General features: G+C 34.0%; 4 protein-coding genes across 5 annotated transcripts; 3 read left to right on the plus strand and 1 right to left on the minus strand.

The window, feature by feature from the left end:
* The first annotated feature begins 11,215 nt into the window (after positions 1-11,215).
* Positions 11,216-13,454, plus strand: LOC101258423 (large ribosomal subunit protein uL23-like). 2 transcript variants are annotated; one of them, XM_004249475.5, is made up of 3 exons: positions 11,216-11,355; positions 12,276-12,639; positions 13,038-13,454. In XM_004249475.5, exons 1-3 carry the CDS (start codon positions 11,340-11,342, stop codon positions 13,120-13,122), a joined length of 465 nt encoding a protein of 154 aa, XP_004249523.1. In that variant the 5' UTR covers positions 11,216-11,339; the 3' UTR covers positions 13,123-13,454. The 2 variants fall into 2 exon arrangements, with proteins under 2 accessions (XP_004249523.1, XP_010312279.1); XM_010313977.4 differs by having other exon boundaries at positions 12,279-12,639.
* Positions 13,455-14,751: 1,297 nt separating this feature from the next.
* Positions 14,752-17,502, plus strand: LOC101257820 (uncharacterized). Its single transcript, XM_004249473.5, has 2 exons — positions 14,752-15,480; positions 17,087-17,502. Exons 1-2 carry the CDS (start codon positions 14,858-14,860, stop codon positions 17,091-17,093), a joined length of 630 nt encoding a protein of 209 aa, XP_004249521.1. The 5' UTR covers positions 14,752-14,857; the 3' UTR covers positions 17,094-17,502.
* A 59-nt stretch (positions 17,503-17,561) lies between these two features.
* On the minus strand, positions 17,562-20,405 carry LOC101258712 (organelle RRM domain-containing protein 2, mitochondrial). The gene is made up of 3 exons (XM_004249476.5): positions 20,061-20,405; positions 18,150-18,218; positions 17,562-18,042 (listed from the first exon to the last, which is right to left on the minus strand). Exons 1-3 carry the CDS (start codon positions 20,167-20,169, stop codon positions 17,804-17,806), a joined length of 417 nt encoding a protein of 138 aa, XP_004249524.1. The 5' UTR covers positions 20,170-20,405; the 3' UTR covers positions 17,562-17,803.
* Positions 20,406-21,044: 639 nt separating this feature from the next.
* Positions 21,045-22,224, plus strand: LOC101258115 (GCN5-related N-acetyltransferase 8). The gene has a single exon (XM_004249474.4). The coding sequence runs from the start codon at positions 21,411-21,413 to the stop codon at positions 22,107-22,109; it is 699 nt and encodes a 232-aa protein (XP_004249522.1). The 5' UTR covers positions 21,045-21,410; the 3' UTR covers positions 22,110-22,224.
* Positions 22,225-22,990: the final 766 nt, after the last annotated feature.

Below are 22,990 nucleotides of genomic sequence, written 5' to 3' on the forward strand. Positions count from 1 at the left end.
AACTATATTGTAATTATTTTATAGAGATAGTTTCAAATATATATAATACAGTAATGAGTCAATAACATAGATTCAGAAAACATAAAAAGTATATATTAATTATACAATATAGCTATATATACTGATTTTATTTTATGATACACTTAAAAAGTTTGAATTTATAGTTTAACTATAAATAAATATACTTTGACTCTTTGATTCCAACCAACTAGTTATCACTTCTAAAATAGTCACAAATTTTAGATATTAATTTCTCTCAATATTTTAATATATAATTTGCTATTGATAATATACGTTTGAAATACGTCAAATTTTAAAGAAGGAAAAGCAACAAAAAAGAAGAAGAAGACGCAAAAGAATAAGAACAAGACGAATGAAGAAGACACTTGCGAAGAAGAATACGCAAAATAAAGAGTTGTTGGCATGTTTTTTTGAAAAATGTCATGGTCGAATGATCATTTTAAACAATTTTTTTAAATTGGACTATAACGTAATAAATAAAGCTTATAGGTTGAAAATAATATATATTGTATTAGTTATACATTCTATTTGGTGATACACGACAAATCAAGGTATATTATCAATGCAAGGACTTTTAATGTATTAACATGGTTAGTAATGCATTTGCCCCTCGAAATTTTTTCAAGTTCTTCTCATTGTATTACTGGAAGGCATTTCCGTCATAAACTTTTTCTTTAAAAATTTATGTAATGTATATCATTTTAAGTACATCAAATCAAATAGTCAAATAGTGCATAGAAATTAATTTTATCATAACAAATGTAAGTATAACGAATATCAGTATTATTAATCTCAATGTTAGGGATAATGCATAAGTACCCCTTCAACTTATGTCCGAAATTTTAGAGACAGATTTATACTATACTAAGGTCTTATTACTTCCCTGAAATTATTTTATTAATATTTTTCTACCCCTTTTCATCCTACGTGGCACTATCTTGTGGGCCCAACGTTGACTGATTTTTTTTCAAGCTAGTGTCACGTAGGCCGAAAAGGGGTAGAAAATTATTTATAAAATAAGTTCAGGGAGATAATAAGACCTTAGTATAATATAAGTGTGCACCTGGAATTTCAGACATAGATTGAGGGAATATTTATGCAGTTTCCCTATATTTAATACTATTTTTATACACCATCAAACAGTCCCGACATATAACAAATATATATATTATTTATTCTAGTGCACCTTAACAAACACCCCAAGGTTTGTACAAAACAAGGCCCCATTAGAATATATAGCGATAATTTCTGTGTTTATAAAATGTAGTAACAATTTATTTTATAAATATAGTAGAATATATTTGAGTCTTGCTCAGGCGAAATACATTGTCTAATTATTTAGTTGAAATTTGATTAAATTAACGTCAACTTTATTGTGTAAATTTTGATGAACATCACCTATTAATATAATCACAATTTTAATTACTTTAAGATACTAAATCTCCTTTATTTATTTGAATGAGACTATATGATATCCTTTTATTTGAAAATAAATTAGAAAATTTCGTAGTTATCGCTAAATATAGTAGTACTATTTTTTAAAGCAAAAATTTAATATAATAGCTACTACGTAACATGGTATAGCACTATTTGTTACGGCAAAATTTAATATAATAGGCATTGTTGTACTAGGTAACATGGTGTTGCTGTGACCATAGAGCACAAATTTTGTACTGTGATAATTGATATGACCCATCTAATAAGAGAGGCAAAAATATTTTTCTAACTAATATTCTATAATAATAATTTTAGGGGTTCTGGCTTGCAATGAATTATTGTATTGTCAAAAGAATAGGATTTCACTTAAACATTTATAATTTTTTTTCATATTTATTTCTGAATTAATCAAATTAACGAATTCTAATTTATTTATGTTTTCATTGAGACAAGATCCTGACTCACGATTATAATCTCTGCACCAACATAAACATTGGACTTGACTCAACCCCAACAAACAAATTTACTTACATTCACATTTGTTTTTTCTTGGCTTTTTGTTACTAATTCAAAACAAGTGTAAAATAATCAAATCAATATTTTCTATTTATAGATACGGCTCAAGATGATTAGAGATTCAAAACAAAATTTCAGTTAAAGATCTAAAGTCTAAATAAACTTCATATGTATTTATTTAAATTATATTTCTTCTTATCTTTTTCGATGCAAGATATTACTTCATAATTTTAATGATTTCATCAAAAAAAATTAGCGTACAAATTATATTTCGATCGATCTTGGTAAATTAACTCACAAGCGCCTTTTCTGTTTTATTTTTTTTACAGTAAATGTAAATCAGTTAAATTGATGAGTTTTAATTTTGTACATTTTCATCTAAATCGATGGGACAATAATTTCTATTTTATATATGTTTAGTGATCCTGACTTGCAATTAATCTTTGCACCACCAAAAGATATTGGACTTCGCCCTATCCAAAACACATTTACTTGCATTTACATTTGTTTCTTCCTGTTTTTCATTTTCTATTGCCATTACAAATTAGTTGTATCAGTAAATTTCGAATAATTTTATTTTTTCTACATTTTCATCTAATTAGAGAGATACGAGCACTTTTTATTCTATATATGCTTAGTGGGTATGACTCAGTATAATCCTTGCACCGACCAAAAAAAATATGAACTTTGCTCAATTTCAAACAAATTTAATATTCTTATTTAGTCGAAAGATGAGAGCACTTCTTATTCTATATATGTTTAGTAGTCCTGACTCACAATTGATCTAATGAATTTCATTTAATCCAAAGACAAATTTATCTTTTTTATTTTATTATTTTCTATTCGATAATAATAAATTTTAATATTTGATGTTTCGATTTAATCAATGAGACAAGAATACAATAGTATCCCTATTTAGTGATCATGACTCATAATGCTTGTAGAAAATTGATATAGTCTGAATTTTAATTATTACACTATAAATCAAACTATGCACCTAGATATTTCTCCAAAAATTTGGGGGATTTCTCTTTCCAATATTTTTCCAATTTAGATATCTTTGCTCTTCATCTTAAATTTTTTGGGTACAACATTTTGTCTGTCCATGTACTTATTAACTTAGCATGCAAACAAGACCAAACAATAACAAGACTAAACAAAGGACCACATCATAATGGTATTTAGAAGTTGGAGCTATTCATTCGTCTTTCATTCTCATGAAAGGAATGGAGCCTACCTTGAAAATGAAAATGTTTTAATTAGATAAACATAATAGGACCACCTATAGCTAACTAGATTCTTTTTTGGGTTTGGCTAGCTATATTTGTTTGAAGTTTTGCCAAATGAGTAAAAAATCCATAGTGTTGGTAGCTAACGCGTTAAGTATTTCACATGGGAATCACGTTCGTAAGAATGAACCTCTAAGGAATTGACGGGCTTTGTGTGATATTGTTTGTTGAGGAACAAATTCATACAAATAGTTTGAGGTCCATTGAACGGATGGTTTATCAAAAATAATATTTTCAATCTTTTTTTTCAAAATAGGAGGATAGGCAAAATATCAACTTCAACCGAAAGAAAAGTTGAATTAAATTTGATTCAACTATTATTATAGGCAGACAACACTAATAAAGATAAAGTGACATATGTATAAAAAGAAATTGATTCATCGTATGTGTAGAATATTATTATTATGAATGATGTTAACCAATAATTAGAGTCTTGTACAATATATATAGTTGTAGACTATAAGTAATTACATAATAACCCCAACATAACTAAGTAATTATATTTTCTATCTAACATCCCCCCTCAAGCTGAGTCTTGGCAGAAGCAAGAGGAAGCTTGGAGAGAAGATACTGAAAACGCTAAGATGGTAACGGTTTTGTGAGAAAATCCGCTAGCTGGTCCTCGGTGGAAACATACTCAGCTGTCATGGCTCCATCAATGACCTGTTCGCGCACAAAATGATAGTCCTTGCCCACGTGCTTCATGCGCTTGAGGAAGACAGGATTCTTGGTCAGACAGATCGCAGATTTGTTGTCACAATACAAGCTTGGCGACGGTGTTGAAACATGAAGGTCGGCTAGAAGGTAGGTGAGCCACATGACTTCCGAGGCTGCAGCCGATAGAGCTCGATATTCAGCCTCCGTGGAGGATTTTGATACCCGTCCCTGTTTTTGTGTGTTCCAGGAGATCAAATTTGGTCCAAAGAAGATGAGATAACCGGTTGTTGAGCGGCTGTCCGACGGATCATTTGCCCAGTCAGAATCGGAGTAGCCGCGAAGACGAAGGTCTCCTCTGAAAAAAGTAATACCACACGAAATTGTTCCTTTGACATACCGAAGAATGCGTTTGAGAGTGTGAAAGTCTTGTTCCGTCGGACTGTGCATTTTCTGAGCCACGTAGTTGACTGCGAACTGTATATCTGGACGGGTAACAGTTAAATATTGCAGGCCGCCGACCAAGCTGCGAAACAAACGTGGGTTGTGGAACGGCACGTCTGCACCGTTAGTCGACTGGCTGGGGCTGATTGGTGTAGGTGCGGTGGTGCATGAGTCCACTCCTGCTCGATGGATTAGTTCCCCTGCATATTTGGTCTGATGTAAGAGAAGCTGATCACTGGTGCGGTCAACTTCCAACCCAAGAAAATATTTGAGAGAGCCAAGATCCTTCATCTGAAATTCATGATGCATACAGTTTATAAAATCATGAATGAGGGTAGGGGAGGAACCAGTGACAACAATATCATCAACATAGAGGAGTAGTATGAGAATTCCTGTGGCTGAATGTTTGACAAAAAGACTTGTGTCATTAGTAGTGGTAGTGAAGCCCTGTGCCGCAAGAAAGGATGAGAGACGTAAGTACCATGTACGTGGAGCTTGTTTTAAGCCATAGAGAGATTTTACCAACTTACAGACATGAGTAGGGTACCGTTGATCAATATATCCAGGAGGTTGTTGCATGTAGATTTCCTCCTCTAGTTCACCATGTAAAAAGGCGTTAGAAACGTCCAGTTGATGGAGTTGCCACTGATGATGCATAGCTAGAGACAGTACAAGGCGGATTGTCTGTTGTTTAACCACTGGACTGAATGTTTCTGAGTAGTCCAACCCATAAGCTTGATCATATCCCTTTGCAACCAGGCGAGCTTTGTATCTAGCCACAGTGCCATCAGAGTTGCGTTTTATGTGATAAATCCACTTACAGCCAATGGGAAAACGGTTCGAAGGAGGAGGAACTAACACCCAAGTATTTTGTCTCTGTAATGCCTCAAACTCAACATCCATAGCCAATGTTTATTTTGAGCAGCCTGTTTGTATGTTGTGGGCTCAGTGAGTGGCTGGGTATCATATGGAACGGTAGAGGAGTAAGTTTTTGGTTTGAAGATGCCACTCTTGGCACGGGTAGTCATGGGATGATGAGGAGCCGGGATTTGGGCGGGTGCTGGTTCTGGTACAGCTGTACGACTGGTTGGCGACGCCGACTGTGGGCTGGTTGGTGTAAACGACGGCAGCGTCGACGGGAACGATATTGGTGTAATGTGTGGGTGTGGTGTGGGCGTTGTTGACTGAATGGAAGTGGCAGGGGTTGAGGGTTGTGCGAGTGTGATGGCTGGCAGCATTGGTGAGGACAGAGGCGTGTGAGCATGGCTTGTTTCTGCAGAGGGCTGTGTAGGAAAAAGAGGAAGGACTCCAAAGTAGGACGGTGAAGACGGGGACTGCTGAGATAAGGACTTGTGGTAGGGAAACTCAATTTCATGGAACTGAACATGACGGGTCACATATATACGCTGGGTGGTGGGTTCAAAACATCGATAACCTTTGGTAAGGGGTTCATAGCCAACAAAGACGCATGGTTTCGATCGAGGTTGTAACTTATGATTTACCTCATGACGCAAATGGGGATAGGCTAGACACCCGAAAACACGGAGAATGGAGTAATCTGGAGCAATGTTGTATAATTTTTCATGTGGAGAAATATGACCAAGAGATTTCTTTGGAAGACGATTAATCAAAAAATTTGATGTGGCAAGTGCCTCAACCCAGAAAGTTACAGGTAAGCGAGCTGTGTGGAGAAGAGTAATGACAGTTTCGATGAGGTGACGATGCTTGCGCTCCGCCACCCCGTTCTGTTCAGGGGTATAAGGACACGTTTTTTGGTGGAGGATGCCAAGGCGATGGAGAAAGTGTGCAAACTGATTGTTTACATATTCACGGCCATTGTCAGTTCGGAACAATTTTATGGTAGTGCCAAACTGATTCTGAACCATGAACTGAAAACTTTTAAAAGCTCCAAACGCCTCAGATTTTTGTTTTAAGGGATATAACCAGCAAAATTTGGTAAAATCATCAACAAAGCTAATGTAATACCGAAAACCACCAAAAGATGGGACCGCCGAAGGGCCCCAAACATCAGAATGAATAAGTTGAAAAGGAAATAGTGCTGCATTATATGATAAAGAAAATGGTAGTTTGTGTGACTTGGATACAGAACATGACTCACAGGACATTACATTGGACACTTTATTGAAACCAAAAAGAGAAAGTAAATGTTTATTGACTTCGACAGAAGGATGCCCCAAGCGACGATGCCAATCTTGAGGAGTGAGAATGGCAGAGCAAGCTGTTGAAGACGACTCGATAGACGCAGACACTTGATAATTGGAAGGTAGCATGTAAAGCCCTTGCTCACATTGGCCTCTGTACCTCACTCGGTGGGTGGTGTTGTCCAGAATCTGAAATTCATTGGAGTTAAAGAGTAGGGTACAATTATTATCTTTGGTGAAACGATAAACGGATAGAAGATGAGATTTAAGAGATGGTACATGAAGAAGGTTACCAAGGTGAAAAATGCCAGAGGAAGTAGGTATTTTACCTGAGCCCACATGAGCAATAGGGAGAGGGTGGCCACCTGCACTAGTAACACTGTCATTGCCAGAGTATGGAGTATAAGAGTATAGACGAGACAGATCCGGCGTTACATGGGCATTAGCACCTGTGTCTAAGAACCAATTACCATTTGATTCAGCAGAGTTTGCAGCATAGAACGCTTGAGGTGACGATGTAGACGGTCCAGAATAAGTGTTATCAAACCTATGCCAGCAGTCCCACGCAGCATGATTATATTTGCCACAAATTTGGCAGATGATGGAGCTGCGAGGAGGTCCATTGCCGCGACCAGCAGACCCCCCACGACCGCCGGAGTAGCCACCTCGCTGTTGAGAGCTGTCGACAGCCCCCCTGCGACCACCTGCAGAGCTGCCGCGACCAGGAGTTCCGCCTCTGCTGCGATGAAAGACTCGTCCACGACCGCCTCTGTGGCCGGCTGACTGCCAAGATTGAGCATAGAGGGCGGTGTGTGGTTCGGCTAGTCCACCGGCTTCCCTAACCTTTAATTTTTGTTCCATCTGTACATTCAATTCTTCGGTAAGTAACCAAGATGACACTTTAGCAAACGTTACATGTGCAATATTCGTCCTGATATTTTGTTTAATAGACGCATATTCGGACGACAGACCACGAAGAACACATAAGATCACATCTTGATCTGGAATTCCAGATTTGGCACGATTCAGAGCAGCGACAATTGTAACAACAGAGTCAAGATACTTTTGCATAGAGTCACTACCTTTCTGAGTACATGAAGTTGTTCCTTTAATTGAAATATATGAGTGCGAGATAGTGAGTTATACCGAAGTTGAAGATGATTCCAAATGGTTGCGGCGGAAGTGAGTCCATGGAGATGATTTTGAACCGACGGGCTGATAATTGCTAGAAGACACGCCCGTAATTGGGCATCAATAACGGACCATTTTTCATGGTCCGGGTTGATTGCGACAGTGGTGGCTGCCGCTGCTGCCGCCTCTCCATCGACTGTGATGGTGATTGTGGCGGGTGGAACATCCATGGTTCCATCAACATACGCCATGAGTCGATGAGCGGAAAGATTTGCAGACGCGGTAGTGAACCAAGATGGAAAATTTGAATCATTTAATTTTTCCGGAGTAAGAGAATGGAGATTTTTTATAAAAAGTTTCAACCCCGTGGGGAGATCATCTAGTGGATCTGTGGTCTTCACCATGGTGAGATAGTCCTTGAAGAGGAAGACGACTAAGGGGCGGCGGCGGCTAGGGTTTGGAAGAAATAAACCCTTGCTCTGATACCATGATAGAATATTATTATTATGAATGATGTTAACCAATAATTAGAGTCTTGTACAATATATATAGTTGTAGACTATAAGTAATTACATAATAACCCCAACATAACTAAGTAATTATATTTTCTATCTAACAGTATGTAACATCTATTCATCCCGCAATTAAGGATAAATATGTGTATACACCATCCTTAAAAATCTCACGTTATGATATTGCACTAAATATTTTATTGTTATATGTCTTTGCCGTTTATTCATGTACATTAATTCTTGGACAATCATTATCTAATGAGCTAGTTTTTATTTGACTATTATAATCTTATATCATAAAACTAAAAAAAGTTAGAACATTAAATAAAGAGAAAACATATCACTAAGCTACAAGGACATAATTTATTTTTTTAACGATAATGTGTTCTTGAGTTGTGCTTGCAACGCCGTAATTAATTACCGCGAATGATATTTTTAATATAGTATATATAACGTAATATCACATCAAATCAAACTTTTTATAATATACCACTTGTGAAATGTCGTTTTGTTGTTATTGACAAAATGACTATTGATTTACTATAATCTACCGTTTATGGTTATGGTGGAGCGGTAAATATTTTTTTATCTTTAATTAAAGATTTTGAGTTTGAATCTCCTCATTTACGAAATTGTTTTTGTTAGCAAACACTTTACTCTTTTCCCAATATAAAACTTTCCAACATAAATTTAAATTTAATCAAACTCTAATATAAATATAAACTCCGAAAAAAGATCAAAATAATGATAATAAATTACTATTGACCTTTAGAGACATATAACATATTCAACTTATAATATATTATTTTCCGCTATGATGGCATATAAATTATTTAATGAGTGCGATTACAGCTCAAAACTACTGCTCAATCAATGTAGAGATTATCCCGTGATCCTTCTCATATTAATATAATAATGAAATATTATAATAACATATTTACTATATATTGACTCTTGAAAAATAAAATTTTATATATATATATTAAGCACTTTAAATGAAATTTCTAATTTTACTACTGAAAATATCATTTTAGTAAATAATTTTCGACGTGACCAAGAATCCTCTTCCCAACAACCAAGAGAAGTAATTAGAACTACAATAGTTCTAGGTTGATCAAATTAACTTACAAGTCAAATAGTTTGTGCAAAATTTTCCCTTTTGTAATCTTTCTATTAAAAAATACATAAGATTTTTGGTTATTTAATTAACTCGTTAATTTTCAAAAGACTTCTTGATGTATTTTATATGGGGAGTATCTCTTTTTCTTTTTTATTTTCAATTAGAAATTAATAGATAAGATCACTCTATGAATTGTAATTTACATGTCACTTCTCCTTATTTTAGCTCACTTCCCCTTAAAAAATGGAGTTGCTTGAAATCAAATTCAAAAATTACATAGATGAAGGTAGAGATCTTGAGATGAAATACTCGTCTTTTCTATAATTTACATTATGTAAAAGAAAAAAAGATACATGTTCAACGTACTTAAAGAGATTATATGTAAACGTAAAAGGATTATAATAAATAATAATTCATTACCACTAATGCATAAAGGGTTGGTTGTAGACGGTTTTAAAGAGGTAGAGGTAGACTGAATAAGTATTGAGGTGAAGTGATTAGACAAGACATGACACAATTTCGATTTACTGATGATATAACCTTAAGATATGAGGTTATGAAAGACACAAATTAAAATAAAAGGTTAGTTAGATAGTCAAACATCGTCTTACTTATCTTTCCCTTCTATTAGTCACAATATTACTCTTATAGTTTCTCGTCCTTTGAGTTTGGTTGTTATGATTGTTATCTAGTATTATTCTTTGTACTCTGTTTGTTGTATCATCTTGTTGTGATAACTATTCATGAGGATTTGTCAGGTTACGTACAATACTTTGCTTTGATTTTTTTATTTCTATTATTTGTTTTTTCGTGTTGCTTTGGACTTACTCTTTCTTGATATTGAAAGTAGTTTCTCTATCTCCAAGATAGCGATAAGTTTTGTATTCACTCCATCATTCTCAAACCTCACTAGGTGAGCTTACACTGAATATGTTACTGTTATTAAGGTGTTCACGATTTGGATAAAAACCAATTCAAACTAAAACAAACCAAATCGATTAAATAAATTAATTTTTTTGGGTCTGTTTGGTTTATGTTTTTAAAAACCGGCAGTGTTTGAGTTTGCTATGATTTTTTTAAAAAAGATCCAAAGAAACAACAGTTTTGAACCAATAAATTTTATACATATATTTTATTATTATACTTACATACTTTATTATTTTTATAAACAATTTTTAAGATCTTATATATGTTTTCATTAGAATTTATTCATAATTTATTTATAAAACTAAAAATGTCTAAGAACATTTATCTTATTGGTTCAATGTATACAAGTTCTGTGACAATTCTTTGTGGGATCGAAAATGTCACTATCCCTTCCTTCTATGCCAAAATAATAATTTAGATTTTTATTCATAGAAAATTCAATAATTAAAAGTTATGTAATGGTCAATCATTCTAATTATTTTTCATTTGAATGGATTGTTGTCACTTTTTCGCATTTTTGAATGAATTATTTCCTTTATTTTTGTCCATCGTTAACATCAAACCGAATCGAAATTGATAACAACCAAACTGATAAATATATATTATATTTAATTTAGTTTGATTTTGATAGTTTTAAAACTGATTAAGTTGGTTTGATTTTAAATACAATCTATTTTTCTCAAACCTCATTAGGTGAGCTTAAACTGAATATATTATTGTCATTATATGTATTTCAAAGATTGTAATAATATGTAATCATAATTATTTATTTATAAAAGATAATCAAAATATACAGACTTATTAATATTACGTCTTATGATATTCTAATAACTTATTCTAAATTATAATTTGCTCATTTAATAAAATTATATATATATATAAAAAAAAAAGTATCCAAATTTCATGTCAAAAAAAATTTCAATTTCAATTTCAAATCAAGACCAAATTAAAAATTTTTCAGTTAGCTTGAGTCACTAAAAGCCCATATCTACGTACCTCAAAGAAACGGCCCAATTATCCGGGCTCTGTCAGCCAAGCCCAAATATAATTTATCATCGTCTTCGATGAAAAACCCTAAGCAATTAGGGAGCTGAGTTTTGTAGTTTAGGGTTTAGAACTGTCTCTAATGGCTCCCGCTAAAGGTACATGTTTGAATCTACTATTTTTCTCATTTAGTTTCTAATTTTAACTCCAGTTGGATATACATTTTAGATTGTGTTCAGTTATAAGTTTTATATTGTTGGAAGCTTGAAAAAAAAGTAGTTTAATGGCTGAATATTCTACTAGTTAGAATTCATTGTTGATTTTCAGAATTATGAAGCTTGGTTGTGGATGTTAATATATTTGTTGAATTGAATGGATCATTTTATTTGTGGATTTGCTGCATCCCTTTGAAGTTAAGGGGGTCATAGTTGTAATAATTTTATTAGGGGTCGAGTATAATTGATGTCTCTTTATTGTTTTTTGAGCTGAATGTGTATCGTAAACAACCTCTCTATCTATGCCAGTTTGTTCGACGAATGCATAGTGTTTAAGCAGAGGGGATTTTAGGTAACGCAGGTTGTTGAAGAATCAAAACTGATTTGCTATATAAAACGAAGCTATCAACTAACTTCCTATAAGTAATTGCAGTTAGAAATCATGTAAAATCAGCGGTTTTCTAGGCCAGTTTGTTTGACTAATCCATAGGCTACCTATCAAGTTTTGGGCAGATCAGGATGGGAAATATGCTTAGAGCTACAGTTTTTCTTGTTGAGATAGTTAGAGCTAGCTGTAAGGGCAAACAGCTTGGTACTTAACTCGATAACCATGAGCGTTAATTGTGGAATGGTGTGCCTTTTTACGTAAGACTGTAAATTAGGTGTAAGATTTATATGGTTTACTAGTACTGTTTATCTACTTGGAATTTCGTGATGCAACAGAAACAGAAGTGATGCGAGTTGAAGTATCAAAAGTGATTTGCATGAGAAAATTTGATCAATGAATTTCTGTTGCATATATTCGTGCTAGTAGAGATACCTGATCTGTTTTACTTAGTCTGGACTTGGAATTGGCAATGCAGCAGATGTGATAAAAAAAGGTGACCCCAAAGCTCAAGCTGTAAAGGCTGCCAAGGCTGTGAAGTCGGGATCAACCTTTAAGAAGATGTCAAAAAGAATACGAACAAAAGTTACATTTCATCGGCCTAAGACATTGAAGAAGGACAGAAATCCCAAGTATCCCAGGATTAGTGCACCTGGAAGGAACAGACTTGATCAGTACCAGATTCTTCAATGTCCTCTAACCACCGAGTCTGCAATGAAGAAAATTGAGGATAATAATACACTTGTATTTATTGTTGACATTCATGCTGACAAAAAGAAGATCAGGGATGCGGTGAAGAAAATGTATGACATCCAGGCAAAGAAAGTCAATACGTTGATCAGGTAAACCACCTTCTTCTTGCTCTGTGATTTATGTTTTTGTTTGGTTAATAGGCACTTTAGTTGTTCTTTAGCTTCATATCTCGTTATCGTATACCATTACTGATGTTCACATGATAAGGTTGTAGATGCCTGTCCAATAATCTCAAAAGCCTCAACTTTTTAGCTTAGTTTTGTGGTAATTTGTGCATTAAGGAATCTCTTTGCGATGTTCATCTGATAAGGTTGTAGATGCCTGTCCAATAATCTTGAAAGCCTCAACTTTAAGCTTAGTTTTGTGGTAATTTGAGCATTAAGGAATCTCTCCGCGATGCTTTAAGTTTCCCAGTATTATGCTGTTTCTAATTGTTCAATCATATATAAACAACAGCTCATGTGTTTGTTATCCTATCCTTGTTCAGGCCTGATGGAACTAAGAAGGCCTACGTGAGGTTGACGCCCGACTATGATGCTTTAGATGTGGCAAATAAAATTGGAATCATCTAAACGCGTTAAATAGTTGTATTTTTTTGAGTATGAGAGTTTACAACTTCTGAATTGAAATACCCAAATATATTCAATTTTGACAGTTAAATAGTTACAAAATGTACTTGTTCTATATAGGACTTTCAAACTATCACTGTTATGGCTCTTGCAATGTATTTTCATCATCTTTGCATGAAGAAAGTTACAGTGATTTACAAAAAACTAGTTACATGAGAAATTTGTGTTTGATCAATAAATTTTAAGAACACTCTAAATACTTAACATTGATAATTGAACTAACGGAGATATTGAAATAGAAACATTTGTAAACTTTATAGGCGTAATTTACTCAATTTTCAACTTTACATTTTTCTATATTTAAGTTCATGTCTAAATTACTTTTCGATTTCGATTCAAAATTATCCATCAAGATCGCAAAAAGTGTCTAAGAAAAAAGACTTTATACATAATTAGTGCTTCAAAGTTTATTAGGATATTTCATTTAAGCGCTCCAACTATAAACTAACTTTAATTAAATATCTCAATTTTTGATAAAATATTTTAATCAGAGACTTTTAGTTCAAATTTTAATTTTTCTTTTAGGTGAATTCTCATAAAGTAACATATAAACTATTCTAATCCTTTTATAGTTTACATATTTGACTCAAATATTAAAATCCAATCACTTTCTACTTGACGCATGTATATAAGAAAAGGAGAGTCATATCTTTTATTATTAACTTAATCGATCTTATAAACAAATCAAATGAAGGCAAAAATCTTTTTCAAAACTTGAACTTCTGAGTAGACATTAAAAATCTTTTTCAAAACTTGAACTTCTAAGTAGACACTTAAAGTAGTATCAGTAAAATGAGTATACATATATGTTTTATATGGAATTTTACCTAATAATTTGTGTCTCACGTGATGTGCTATGTATATTAAGTGTATGATTTGCTCAATCTTAAATAAGTTAAAGTACTTACTTGTGCTTATTAAAATCAGAAGGCATATATGTGAAATACGATTAAATTAAACAACATATCTATGAATTATTATTTCATTAAAAGTAAAAGTAAAGTACAGAAATCACATATTTTTAAGGAAAAATGATAATCGATCCCTTAAAAGTTTATAATTACATAAATCTCTCAAACGGATATAGTAATGGAAGGTCCGGATACATTAATGACAACAAAGTCAAAGCGCTGATACATTAAAAAGAGGATCGAATATATTAATGAAGAATCAAATACATTAATGACATTTTTGACTTAAAAAAATAATAAGGGATTTTGAAGATTTGTGAAACTTATTCCTTAAATTAAGGGATAATGCACAACTATCCTTAACATATGCCCGAAATCTCACAGACACACTTATTCTATAACTAAGGTTTTATTACTGTTAGAACTTATTTTATTAATAATTTTCTATCTCTTTTCGGCCTACGTAGTGCCATGTAGGCCGAAAAGGAAAATTTTCTATCTCTTTTCGGCCTACGTAGTGCCATGTAGGCCGAAAAGAAATAGAAAATTGCTAACAAAATAAGTTCAGAAAGGTAATAGATCTTAGTATAATATAATTGTATCTCGAAAATTTCGAACATAATTGAGAAAATACTTATGCGTTTTCCTTAAATTAAAGCTTAGTTTAAAACCCCAAAAGATATTATTTTCAGCCTATTATCTAGTCCACTTTATTATATCATACAAAAAAGTTCCTAAAACCCTTCAATTTCAATCCAATTTTCGCCATGAATTCCAACTCCACAACTCCAAATTTCGAAAATCTTCTTCTCCAATCGTTAATGGGTAGACTCCAAATCCGTCCTCCTCCTCTTCCTTCATCAAACCCATCATTTCTTTCTCCACAATCACTCGAAGACCTTCTCTTCAACAACCTCCCTTCCGATGAAGAAGAAGATCAAGACTATAACCTTAATGGATCCTCCTCGAAGTCCCAGCTCTCCATAGAAGAATCCAGGCTTGAAAAACAGATAATCAGAACAATACTTACTGGAAAGATTGATTCATTGAAACCCAATTCTGGTCAGGCTGTTACGATTGGTGAACATCATATATGTGTTGCGTTTCATGAAGACCCAGGTACGGATTATCGGGTTTGGGAATGGCATGGACATCTTATGTTGTTTGATGAAGAAAATGGGTATACACCGGAGTATATTTATGGGAATTATTTTGAAAGAGTTAGTGTTAAGTTAACGAAGAAGAAGAAAGAGGAGGAGGAGGAAGAAGAAGAGGATGTTGAGAAAGAAGAGAAGGTGGGGAATTTGGGATTGAAGGAGTTGATTGAATCAGGTGAATCGAACAGTGAGGGGCGAATACTTCGTCGGAATATGAATGCTGGCTCTCCAAGGTTTGTAGAATAATACTTTTGAAGTCTTCTCAATTTGTTGTATAATCTGCTGCTCTTTTGGGGCATTTGAATGTTTTTCCTCTTCTTTTAAGAGTATTGGGATTAAGTGAATCTAAATAGAGCCGAATTGACATAGAGAATTTGTATATGTGACCCAAATAGTTTTTTTTTGTTGTTGTTTATATATTTTTCGGTTATGGAGTAATGAATTTAAGCTGCCTTTGAATTAGTTCTTCTCTAAAGGTTGAAAATTTACCAAAGATATGCACTTTAGCAGGTTGAATAGATATGGTCTAAAGAGTATGGTTGCTGTTTAGATACATTTGAGCATTGTTATGTTTCTTTTATACCTAAGGAGATTTGATTTCATTAATTCCAATATCAGTCTCTAAGCCTTTTAGTATAAATTTCACTGTTGCTTACACGTTAGCTTTGATTTTGGTGATCTTAGCGATTCTGACTACCAGTTAGCAAGAAATTGCATGTTGTGCATTGAGATTAATATGTTTCAGTAACTTGATCTAGATGTGAACATGTAGTCAGATAGGAAGTACTCACGTTGTTTGAGAATGGATGTTTATGCACTTGGATGCCAAAGTTTTAGCACGAACCTTACTGAATGGTTTTGTATTTTCTTCCCTTGGATGTCAGTACATTTGATCGTATGAATGAAGATAAACTAGCTTCCTAAAAAAGCTCTACATTCAAAGTGTTAGTTGACCTCTATGGTATTGCTAACATATAAAGAGGGAATTTTTTTTTATTTTATGTCTAGTTCTCCAAGAGGCTGAAGTAGCATAAATAGCATATTGCGCAAGCAACTTCTAACTCTTGGTACCTTTATGGTCCCATAATATGGTTGTTAACTCTTTCTACCATAACTTTTAGAAGTCGGTGATATTGAGGTGATACCTTAGGCTGCAATTCATAGTGGTAAAACGTTCTAATGCCATTTCCGGTTTTATGCCATCTCTAAGATTGTAGAAGTGGTATACATTTTTAGTATTCTTCAGTTTCATCTGATATTCTGATCCTTGAAATGTAAGACTAAGACCAGTATTTTTTTTTTTAGTAAGTTATATGTTTATAGCTTTTATTGCGGGACTACTTCCATCAGTATTGCGTGTACTTCTCATCATGCTAAAGTGTTACAGCTGATTCATTCATAGGAAAGAGTCAAAATGTTGGAACTTTACAAGTAAGATAGCTTCAGAGCCTCCGGCATCCTTCACTGAAATCAGCAGACTATCCTAGTAATATTTGTCTGCTAGAGATTTTTTCGTATGGGTTTATTAATCTGTTTTCATCTTTCCCACATTCTATGGCATCTATATTTCTGTAACAACCTTATCAAGCATTTTGGATACCTCTGTTAATTGCTTCCTGTCTTTCGGTGCTCAGTGCAGTATTCATTCATATGCTATGCTGTTTTTCTTTGACCAAAGTGATTGTATCTTGTTACTTGAAGTTGATTCCTGTTTTGTTATTCTTTGGAAGTATTTTGTTTAATAACAGTTTTGCTGCGATTTATAGGTGTTTCGAATATGACTCTTTACTCATCTTTATTCTATTCATTTTGATTTAATTTCCCTACCTTCATTGGCAGGGTCTAGCTTACAGGCTGGTGAATTTGCACTTTTGCAAAACGAAGAGGTGCTGAGCACATTTCCCCTTGGCTGGATGGAGGTTTTTTCATCTTCCCATCTCTATTTGGTATTTGATGGCATACCAAGTGGCTTAAAAAAGTTAGTAGAACATAGGCTTGCATTGAAAGTTTAGGAGCTCCACGGTGAGCAGCGTGGAGTTGAGACTATTTTTCTGTGATAGACTCTTCTGTTGAATTCTCAAAGCGGTTGCCCTTGTATATTGGGTTGATCACAGATTATAAGATAATTCGATTTCTGAATGTTGATTGTCACTGAACATCTTTTTTGGGTGTGTTGGGTAATAGGTTTTTTAACGACTCATCTCTGAACTATTTTGAGTATGTTTTAACTATTGATAATACTTTTTACAACGTCATTTTCTGCAGTTCTTTTGTGGAAAGTTAAGCTTATTAGTGCAATCTCTTGCGCTGCTACTTGGTCGAAAACTCAGTAAATTAAAATCCTACCAAATAGTTGAAGTCAGAGGATCCAGAATACTTAAAACACTTGTCTGAGAAAGAGTTCCACCCCAAACAACAAACAACTATTTTCAAGTACAATACAATATCGTTCAACAAAAATGCTATATTGCAATCAAATATTTCACTGGAGGCTCTGGTCATTGCAATTTGCAATTGAATATTTCATTAAGATGCATGCACGAGAGTCTCTGATCATCATCGACCAGTCCAACCAACGGTCTTATTTGTTGTAATCCCAAAATTTACTAGATCTTGTGGAGGTGGAGGTGGAGCTCTAGGCATACTTGGCTTTGCAGGGTCAACGAATATTACCCATCCATCCAAGAATTTGGCGTTCATTCCTTCACGAGCCTTTTCTGCTTCTTCTATTGTTTCATAAGAAACAAATCCGAACCCCTTTGATCTCCCAGTTGCTCTATCAGTAATTACTTTCGCTGTGCATCAACACATAGCAAAAAGATTGGTGACTGTTTATCACAGATGAATCGGAATCTAGCAAAATAAAAGAGGCAAATGAGAAGGAAATTTCTTATTTACTCACCTTCCGTAAGACATCCAAATTCTTCAAATGCCTTTCTAAGGTTTTCATCACCAGTGTATCTTGAAAGCCCTGCACCAATGTCGCATAAACCATTTATTTTCACTTACTTATAACGCTTGCATACAGCAAGTTTCACCAACGTCAATTACACTTTGTCACAATGATTTCCCAATTCTGCTTCTTAATATATGATTCTTGACTTTTCTTTTTCTTGCTTTGAAATTGTTCAACATAGAAGGGTTGCAAGGAAAAATGTATTTAATTATAGGTAGAAATAACTTCTGGATCTCAACTAGAACAACCTATACATAGATACAAGTTAACCATGTAACAAGTGCAACTCTAGTGGTATGAGGACAACAATAGCAGTACCTAACACCTGTAAGATAACTCAAGAACCACCCCATGACTACCTCCAAGAGAATATTGAGGCTTATGTTCTTCTAAACAAGATATACTAAGGAAACTGAGCCACACCTAATTTCTCAGATGAACTCCTTAAATTACCAAAGCTCGCCTAAAAAAATTTGTACTTCTACATGTGCGGTGCAGTATATTTACACTCCGTTGAGCCGAGGGTCTATCGGGATTAACGTCTCCACCCTTCCCAGACCCCACTTATGTGGCCATGTTGTTTTATGTATGTCCTCTTAGAATTTAGAAAAACACTTCCAAGCACATGAATTACTAAGAAACTAGCATCCTTTCAGAAATACTTGGGTGGTCTAGAACTATGGTCTAAAATCAATATATCACGCCGAGTTACTTCCTTTTTCCCTAACAACTAAGAAATCTACAAGGTAAGTGGCACATAGTTCAAAACTCAAATGATGATGGGCTCACCCCGCCACACGTCTCTCTCTGCTTAAATCCCAACTTTTTATACATAGCATGATTTTAAAACATGTTTTGCACCTGACAGACCCATGATTTTGACTGTAACAAGATTCGAACCCATGATGTGCGCCTAACTTACATTAAGTGTTGAGCTTGTGCCACCCAACAAATCCCTGAGGCCATGCCACATTATGCTTTCAAGTAATTTAATTCAAATAAAATGCATAACCTTCCAACTTTCATTTCCTTAACTTTTAACCACGTTAGAAAAGAGTAGTATCAAACTCCTCCGATCTACTTGCTCAAGTATACAGAGTGATGAAATCCTAAATGCATGTGAAAAAGACCAGTATGTGATTTCCAGGCATAAAAACTCAAAACAAGATTACAATCAAACTAATACTCGCTCTAATAACTTAAAGTGTCAACTAGGAAGAAATAAAATCCCTGTCCAGAAGGCAATACAGGTGCATTACACATGGATAATCGGCATACTGCCATGCTTGCAGATCACCTAAGAAATTAAGATCTTTTTCATATCAATTCCACTTTATAATTTCTCCAAACCAGTTAACCATAGAAGGCAAGTTTTTTTTTTGTTGAAACCATAACCATTCCGAACTAATAACTTAACTGCACAAACTTTCAACAAAACTAGAAACTAGCAATCGCCACAGCTTCCACACATCCAACTTCTTTTCGACAAATAAAAAAAAATACCACGAGCTGATACCGAAAGAATTTGTTTATATGTATCAAAACTAGCTCCATACAACATTACAAAAACACAACCTTTATCTCCTTATATATATTCATACAAACTGAACGGATTTTAGTTTTTTAATCGTGTTGATATTATTAAATAATTTTTTCAAACTGCAAATTATACAAATTATTGATAATAACAATCAGGAAAACACATTAAACCAAATCAGCACAAAAGCGGTACTTTCCTGAATCCAATGAAAAAAATAACTAAAAATTCAAATTATACGAAATCTCAGAAATATCTTAGCCATGAACATAAGTAAAACTATAAGGTAATCGTAAGATTTGATGTGTTTATGCACATACCGCTGACAAAAAGCTTTGGACTTGTGAGCGTTGAATTCAAACGAATTGAAGAAAACTGTGATTGAACAATCGTCGAAGATCCACTGAAAATGCGACGAAATAATGCCATTTTAACAATAAACAAACGATTGTTGTGAACAGATTGTAGTTCTGGGAATTTTATTGGGACAAGGTTTAGGGTTTATGATAGATAATAGAAATGAGTGGTGAATTGTAAAGCTTAGGGGGTCAATTAGTTGTTTTGATAAAGTAGAGGACCTGTATGAAATATTCCGTTGATTCATTTCATGCGGCAACATTTTCTTTTCGATCGGTCCCCAAAAAATGTCACATTTCTTATATGATAAGTATTTAAAGGTATATTTTCTCTTTTATCCTTATGATACCACTTAATTTTATATACAGAACTCTTAACACATTTATGAGAAAAGAAAAAAAAAGTAAATTTACCTTTTTGTAAGACAATTTGATAAACATTTTAAAGTCTTCATTATTTTTTAAACAATATCTTCCGTTAAATGTTACAACATAAAATGAGATGGAGAAAATAATTAAATTAAGCATAGAAGGTTCGGGAGCTGAGTTCTCTCTCCTCCAAGTGATCGGCATGAGTTGCGGTGTAGTAATAAAAATTGTTTCACTCTTAAGTAAAAATCTCACATTTGAATCCTACATAGAAAATTATGTAAGTGCACACCTAAATAAAATATGTAATGCGTAAATTAAATTCAGTTAGAGCTCAATGTGAATTTCAAACACCAGGTAAATTTTTTTAAAAAATGCATAATTTGGAGAAATAAATATTATAATGTAGTTGAAAAATGTGTCTAATTTGGAGAAATAATATTTGATTGAATTAAATTATTTTGAGATTAATTATTTTTATAAGTCATTCCTTTATATATATGAGATAATTTATCTCATCAAAACATTGTTTGATTAAGAAAAAGCTATTTACGATTAATTATCTCATGATAATTTATGTAAGAATAAGTTAATTCACATTATATATGAAATAACTTATTTTATTAATATGATATAAACAATATGTGGAGTAATATACTCATACATTTTATCTTAAAATTATTATACTTTATAAACTCCTCGGACCAAACAAACTCCTAGGATATAAATAATCCGAAAACTATGTAATAGAATTCAAATACCTACTATATTAATCTATATTATATATCCAAAATTATTATATCTTATCCTTTTACGTCAAACGACTATAAAATATAATATTTTTTTTTTAACACTTTTATAAAGCAGTCCAATGGCAGAGCAACAACACTAATCCCATTCCACCTAAAGTTAAGCTCAGCAAAGACACCTTTCTCTGAGAAAAAAATGGCCGCCGCAGCACCTCCACCGCCGCCGTCGCCTACACCCGACGTCATCTCCGAGGACTTGCTTCCGACTGGATACAATGTCTTCTCCCGAATTCGGCTTGCCACCATCGTCGACGTTCCTCATATCCACAAACTCATCCACCAGATGGCCGTCTTTGAGAGACTCACCCATCTCTTCTCCGCCACAGAATCTTCACTTTCCTCCACTCTCTTCCCTGAAAACTCCCCACCTCCGTTCACCTCCTTCACCGTTTTCCTTCTCGAAGTTTCTCAAACCCCTTTCCCTCTAATCGACCAAAACTACCCAAATTTCACCCCTATACATAAAACGGTAAATCTGGATCTCCCGATTACCGACCCGCAAGCGGAATCGTTCAGATCGTGTGGAAATGATGTTGTGGTTGCTGGATTTGTGTTGTTTTTCCCTAACTATTCGACTTTCTTAGCGAAACCTGGGTTTTACATCGAGGATATATTTGTGAGGGAGTGTTATAGGAGGAAAGGTTTTGGGAAGATGTTGTTGTCAGCTGTGGCTGCTCAGGCGGCGAAAATGGGTTATGGAAGAGTGGAATGGGTGGTTCTAGATTGGAACGTGAATGCGATCAAGTTTTATGAAGAAATGGGAGCTCAAGTTATGCAGGAATGGAGGGTTTGTAGGCTGACTGGTGATGCCCTTCAAGCCTTTGCAAATGTCTAACATTTGAGTTTGAAATTGTCTTCAATTTTACACCCAATACTCCACTCCACTGTTATGTGTGTGGATGTAAGTGTTATCAGTAGGAATTAAATAAAGAATTTCACTTGTGTTGCAATTTGATCTTTTTTTCTCAGCTTGTGATACTGTGTTTTGAATGATAGTTTTACTTCTATGTGATTAGAAAGGTTTATTTCTAGCATAAAGTTTCTTCCTTTGACATATGCTTTACGGAGCAATATAGTCCATCGAAAACAACCTCTCTATTCGTAACAAGAGTACCATCACCTAAACATCTCAAACCCATGAGATTACACTAAATATATTATAAGACTTTGGAACAACTAGTAAATCGGAACGACTTAGTTTGAACAACGAAGGGTGATTATGAGGAGCTATAGGAACATTGAATAGATGTTTGAACAATAGGAGTTGCGATTCAATATACAATTAGTGTCAATATTATTAGGTTGCTTAAAGAAAACGTAAGCAAGCAAATTTCATGATAAATATCTTCTAATTTTAGGTATAGTGGCATAACAAGAATATATTTGGGAAGTTTGTAGAAGCTGGACTTTGACAAGAATATATTTGGTGTTGGTGATGATAATGAAGGCAGAGGAAAGCATAAACATGGTGGAAGTTTATTTCAGTCTTGAATGAACTCAAAGTTCATCGCCGCGCATGGCAAATCCAAGATTTTAATCTAGGGATTCAAAATATAAAAATAACAAAGTAAATTTTAAATCCCGAAAGCAGAGAGTCAACCTAGAAGATTTTTAGAATATCATGAATATACGATGCAATTAATCATCGAAGGGGTTCACATGAAATACATAACTACACCATAGATCCACCCCTGCTTGCCAACCTTGACTTACAAG

The sequence above is a fragment of the Solanum lycopersicum genome, chromosome 10 (assembly GCF_036512215.1).
Source record: "Solanum lycopersicum chromosome 10, SLM_r2.1".
NCBI lineage: Eukaryota > Viridiplantae > Streptophyta > Magnoliopsida > Solanales > Solanaceae > Solanum > Solanum lycopersicum.